The sequence below is a fragment of the Arachis duranensis genome, chromosome 5, assembly GCF_000817695.3.
Source record: "Arachis duranensis cultivar V14167 chromosome 5, aradu.V14167.gnm2.J7QH, whole genome shotgun sequence".
Lineage (NCBI taxonomy): Eukaryota > Viridiplantae > Streptophyta > Magnoliopsida > Fabales > Fabaceae > Arachis > Arachis duranensis.
This window is the reverse complement of record NC_029776.3, coordinates 12733091-12738900: the sequence shown is the minus strand read 5'-3', so window position 1 is coordinate 12738900 and position 5810 is coordinate 12733091. Positions and strand designations below refer to the sequence as shown.

Sequence of the window (5810 nt, the reverse complement as noted above, 5' to 3'; positions counted from 1 at the left end):
GTTTGAATTTCATTTTATAGAGTAAAGTGTGATCTCTCACCATTAATTTCATAGGTGAAGCCAAAAATAAATATGAAAGAGAAACTATTCAAAAACAGAAGATCACACCTTATTCTCTAAAGTGAATTTCAAACTTTAGAAGATCCAAATTCAATTTTTTTTATATAAAATTAATAATTAAAAATTATTAAATAATAATTTAGATAAATTTTTTTAAATTATTTAATTATTTTTAACTATCAAACTTCTCATTAAATTAATTACCCACCTGAATTTCTTCCCACTAGAGAGTGAGTAGCATATGTCATGTGATAGTGATTCTGATGTGGGCAATCAGCAACGTGATCGAGGCTGCCTCCACATATTCCCAACAAAAGTTAAAAACCAAGGCACCTTCCAAGAAGTTTCGTGCTTCTTCCTAGTCCCTTCTCCCATATAACACAAAAGTCACATCATTCTCACGTTCACTTCAACAACAGACACACACTCCTAACTCTCATTACGTGCAATCAACTAAAATCTCTCTCTCTCTCTCTCTCTCTCTCTCTCAAGAAATGGGTGGATCGGTGTCAAGTCCTGGTGGGAGCCTGAAGAAGAGTGAGTGTGGTGTTGGGCCAACGAAAATGCTACTAAAGGTGACCGTGGAGAATAGCTTGGGAGCAATTCAGGTGCTGATGCGCCCCGAAGACACCGTCGCCGATTTGATTAAGGCAGTCTTGTCCATTTATGCCTACGAGAAGAGAAGGCCACCCTTGAAGGACACTCCTCCTCACTCCTACGACCTTCACTACTCTCCCTTCACCCTCCAAAGTACGTTATTTAATTCACCTTCAATCCAGTCATCCTATGCTCTACATATATACACCCAACCAACCATTCACTATTGGGCTGGTGCAGGTTTGAATCCAAATGACAAGTTGAAAAACCTCGGTTCAAGGAATTTCTTTCTCTGTTCCAGACCTCCTACCTTTTAATTCTGGCTAATTAACGGACGCCCATTCATTCGTTGATTCATTCTTGCATGCATTTCCCAACAGTTTATTTTAATTATTGCATTCCTTTTTTACGATCATTGTGTATACTAGTGTATGTAATCATATTGCAATGTTGGCATGTCGTCATGAAACTATGGACAAACTTCTAGAGAGAGTGCACTTTTCTGTGCTTCCCTTATTTTAAATTATCTTTGTGAGTTTGGTCAAGTTTTGGATACGTGCGTGGAGGTATGTCTGAATACATCAAGTAAGTACTATCTAGTAGTGCAACGTTGAATGGCTTTGTTGTATATATGTGCATTGCTCCTGTCTTACAGAATTTAAAATACAATGTAGGAGTAATTTATTTGAGTGTATGTGTCTATTAGTATAGTCGTCGACATGCACTGGCAGAGTCAAATTTTTCATATTTTCTTCAAAATATTTCTTGCAAGCTTTGAATCTCATACTCTCATCACCACCGAATGTAACATCTGGCCATGATTGATTTATTTTTTTGTCCTGTTGTCTTGTCTTATTCTTTGTTCCTTCAACCATTCTATTCTTTTTAATTTTTAAGATTTTTATACATACATGATATCGTTAATATCGTTAATTTCTCAAATAAAAAATTTTAAAAAGAATAAAATTTATTATTTTTTTGCCAACGATCCTGCATTATCAATTCAATACCTTTAATCTAATAATCCAACAATATATTCTTCATTTACACTTTAACACTTTTAGAAATTAACATAGAGATTAATCATATAATTAAAGCTTGTGATGATCTCCGCTTGTATAAAAGTGATTTATTTTAGAAGAAATTAATTATTACCTTACCTAGAATAGCACTTGGGTCAAAGTGTGGCCTTTGATTTAATGTTTATCCACTCAAGGCCAAAAATAAAATTGCAACATATTTTTTAAGGCAGTTATGATAGTAGTGTATTAGTTTGAAATAAGATAGGTTGACCAAAGAGAAACAATAGTAGGAGTGTTTTGTGTATGTTGTTTGATGGGTGGTGTGTTTGTGGGGCGTGGCGTAGATATCTGAGATTGGTGACAGAGACAGAGAGAGCTGAGGTTAGAGGCTGAATGAATCTGAAAATTAAGGAGAAACAGGAGAGAGAAGAGATATGGGTGACATATTAACGTGGCTCATCTCCTTCTTGCTCCTCTTTTCCTTACTGGCCCTCCTCATTTACCAGGTCCATCTCCATCTCTATCTATGAATTCAATCTCCCTCGCTTATGGTTCATATTCATATTTGTGTTGCAGCTAATGTGCCTGGCAGACCTGGAATTCGATTACATAAATGCCTATGACTCCTCTTCTCGAATCAACATGGTGGTCTTACCCGAGTTCATTATTCAGGCTCTCCTTACCTCTTTCTACCTTGTTAACTCCCATTGGATATTGACACTTCTGTCTCTTCCTTACCTCTGCTTCAATCTCCATTTGTCAGTACCTACTTACTTTACTTTCACGTGACATGGCACCTTCTTTTCTTTTTATTTAATGTGTTGGAAATGATATATATCAGATATAGGCAAAGAAAGCATTTAGTTGATGTTACAGAGATATTCAACAACCTGTCCTGGGAAAAGAAGCACCGCCTCCTCAAACTCATCTATCTTGTTTTCTCCCTTTTCCTCTCTCTATTTTGGTATACTGACTTATTATCTCAAACAATGCCTCTCTTTTTTGCATTACAATAAAAATGTATATTCTTAATTCAACATTCACTTTGATGCAGGATGATCTACAACTCACTCGATTGAACGATACACTTGTTTGTTTCTTGAAATCCATGCTCCGGACGATGGGTATGTGTCTATATGTATGTATATGAGTTCAATTCATGAAAATAAGATATAATTATAAGGAAAATCAGTATGAAAATCCTGCATACCTTTCATACTCATTTGATCACATTGGATTTACTCCATTAATTAGTTGCATGATATGGGAAAGTGTTAATAATATCTCGTAGAACTAGCATAGCTAATGTATCTTGGTTTTTCTTTCTGTCTTCTTCGCAAAGTTAAATTAATCAAAATGTATGAGGCTGACGAATCATAGGATCGACTATTGCTATTTAATTGCATGACATGATGACAGAAATAACATCAGTATGTTCCAATCAATGGGACAAAAAAATGTAAGTCAATTAGTAATTGTGGTAATAGAAAGGAAAAATCAGGAAGGATTTCGAAATGAAGGACGATGGAGAGTCTTAAATTACTTGTATGATTTCCATATAGAGAAAATTTTAAATTCATTTTATCATTTTGATAATTTAGGGAATAACCATTACTATCCAAAGTCCAAACGTGCTCCATAGGGATCAGAAGCATTCCTAACTAGCTTAGCTACACCTCAATTCTACATGAACAATAACCCGGCATGCTAAGAACTAAGAGGGACAAACTCTATGGATATTGAATAAGCATGAAACTAGGGAAATTAGTAATCCCATTACAATGAGCTCTAGCAAATGCAGATTTGAATTGATTGGATGAAACTAGCCTCCAGGAAATGACACACTGATATCAGTTGGGTTACTCCAGGAAGAGCAAGTTGAGAGATTAGCATGAGCAGCGGCTGCAGCGGGTGGCGTGGCTGTTGATATTACCTCAAATTTCTGCTTTTTGTGGTTTGATTGCTGTTGCTTGCCTGCGAGAAAACTGCCTACCACTACCTGAGGAGGATGTATATCAAAGAATTGATGAACATTGTCATTGTCCTGCACTCGCAACTAACTAACTGATAATGGGAGTGCATAAGCTACCTGCACAGGACTTGCAGCAACCAATAGACCAGCTACTCCGCCGCCTACAACACGTCCATCCGGACTTGCTAAGGAAATACTCATGCCACCGGATCTGCTCCGTGTTCCACCATTATCATTTGGCATGAATGATCCGCTCAAAGACAGAATCTCAAACCGTCCCTGTTTAACAACACAATAATACAGAACCATCTTTTCATGATTCGAAGGTAAAAAACATAGCAGAAACAGCTCATGAGTAAGAAGGTGCAAATGAATCAATACTTTTTCATTGCACTGGTGATCAAGGTTGCATAAATACTGACCTCGTATGTCAGTGTACCTCCGGAAGAATCAGGTTGACGAAGTGTCACACTTGATATGACTACATTTGCAGAAAGAATACATATAGCTCGTGGTCCTTGCTGAGAAAACGATATTATCTTCATGGTGAATCAATAAGAAAACCACTATTTGTCAACTGTGCATACATGCTTTCCGTTTTCCAGTTTTAACACCAAGATAAATAATATAATTATGGCACTGCCAAGGTAGGAAGTTATGAAGACGAGTATGGAAAAATAAATTGCATTGTTGATTGCCTTATAGAAGCTCAGCATAGTCAATGAATATAGTTGATACGCACCTCCCCGGAATTAGCAGTGATGAAATGGGGGGGTAAAATTAGCACCGATTGACGAGCATCCAACCCACTCGCCTGAAAACAAAGGTCAGAAGTTTCAAAACTTAATTAATCATTGCAGACATGAAGATGCTCCTTATGAAAATGTAGTTTGAATTCACAAGGCCAGCTGGCCAGGTACCACATAAAGAATGTGGATTTACTATTTAGACCTGATGTGCAATAGAACGAGGTTGAAGCAAAATCATTTATATTTATGACTTATGTTAATGCAAGTACCACCAACATTCGAAGCTTAACACTATTACCCTTCAATTTTAGTTGAGCTTTAAGTTTCTTTCCCCCATAACAGACCAGAGAGCATGTTGAAGACAGTCGCAGATTATATTTTAGCAGGAAGTAGCATAACAAGATCCTATCTCCCATTCAGAACTAGAAACTCTCATGATTTGGGTGGTTCGAACTTACCAAAGAAAAGAGCTATTATATAACAAACGATAGAGAATCCACGGGTTCATACTAGCTCAGTTACTTTTCAGATGAATACTGGCACAAGGCTAATTAAGGCGCATCACAGGTCCCACAAATTCATTGGCTACGATACAAGAAAATGGGGTTCCAATATATTGTATAACACGTACCCGCACACAATCTCACAATCTAGTACCAAGTACCTATACTTAACAAACAAGAAACAAGCATGCTTCTTTATCATCAGTACCCAAAAATATTTTTAGTGTCACTCACTTTACAGTTTACACAGTTAACAGTGAAAGCCAAATTCAAAAACACAAATATAAAAGGCTGAAAGCAAGAGGTTTTCTTCATTGTACTTATATTCTCAACCTCGAACTTGGCTTTGCTGACAGAGCCAGGTGGCCGCACTTTCCCGCGCTTTCCCGAAGAGAAATCGATCATCGCCGGCAGACCCGAAGAAGAAATCGGCTTCGGAGACATTGCCATAGTAACCGACCCGTCTGCTGCGTACTTCCTGGGTCGACCCCTCTTCTTCTTCTCCGCCACCGCTGCAACCGCCGCCTGCTGCTGCTGCAGCGGAACACCCACCTGCGTTCCCGGCATGGCCACGGCGGATCCCCCCGCCGGAGCTGGATTGTCGTTCCTGGGAGCAGCATGGTAGCCCGACGGACCATCGGATCCCACCACCGTAACCCCACTAACCATGTCTCTACCCTCCATGATTAAACCTTTATAAGTTCATGCATAAGCTTAAACAAAAAAGTTTTCCGTTTTTTTGTTTTGTTTTGTGTTTTTTTTTTTTTTCACAAAGAAGAAAATTTGAGGCTAGAAGAAAATCAAGCTTTAGTTTGGTAAAGTTTTTACTTTTTATAACTAGTTTATAAAAATTAACTTTTAAAAGATGATTTTTTAAAAGTTATATTTGGTAAATCAAATCAAAAAT

General features: G+C 37.6%; 3 protein-coding genes across 8 annotated transcripts; 2 read left to right on the top strand and 1 right to left on the bottom strand.

Moving 5' to 3' along the window:
* The first annotated feature begins 482 nt into the window (after positions 1 to 482).
* LOC107488193 (uncharacterized) lies at positions 483 to 1630 on the top strand. The gene is made up of 2 exons (XM_052262393.1): positions 483 to 810; positions 898 to 1630. Exons 1-2 carry the CDS (start codon positions 555 to 557, stop codon positions 972 to 974), a joined length of 333 nt encoding a protein of 110 aa, XP_052118353.1. The 5' UTR covers positions 483 to 554; the 3' UTR covers positions 975 to 1630.
* On the top strand, positions 1106 to 3686 carry LOC127739590 (protein cornichon homolog 4-like). 6 transcript variants are annotated; one of them, XM_021142216.2, is made up of 5 exons: positions 1106 to 1242; positions 2024 to 2185; positions 2256 to 2437; positions 2521 to 2643; positions 2734 to 3005. In XM_021142216.2, the coding sequence occupies exons 2-5, from the start codon at positions 2114 to 2116 to the stop codon at positions 2756 to 2758; spliced, it is 402 nt and encodes a 133-aa protein (XP_020997875.1). In that variant the 5' UTR covers positions 1106 to 1242; positions 2024 to 2113; the 3' UTR covers positions 2759 to 3005. The 6 variants fall into 6 exon arrangements, with proteins under 6 accessions (XP_020997875.1, XP_052118352.1, XP_052118349.1 ...); XM_052262389.1 differs by lacking the exon at positions 1106 to 1242 and adding an exon at positions 3548 to 3686 and having other exon boundaries at positions 1825 to 2185; positions 2734 to 2803; XM_052262390.1 differs by lacking the exon at positions 1106 to 1242 and adding an exon at positions 3534 to 3675 and having other exon boundaries at positions 1825 to 2185; positions 2734 to 2803.
* LOC107488108 (AT-hook motif nuclear-localized protein 1) lies at positions 3497 to 5587 on the bottom strand. The gene is made up of 5 exons (XM_052262388.1): positions 5237 to 5587; positions 4394 to 4465; positions 4074 to 4190; positions 3769 to 3930; positions 3497 to 3678 (listed from the first exon to the last, which is right to left on the bottom strand). Exons 1-5 carry the CDS (start codon positions 5585 to 5587, stop codon positions 3502 to 3504), a joined length of 879 nt encoding a protein of 292 aa, XP_052118348.1. The 3' UTR covers positions 3497 to 3501.
* Positions 5588 to 5810: the final 223 nt, after the last annotated feature.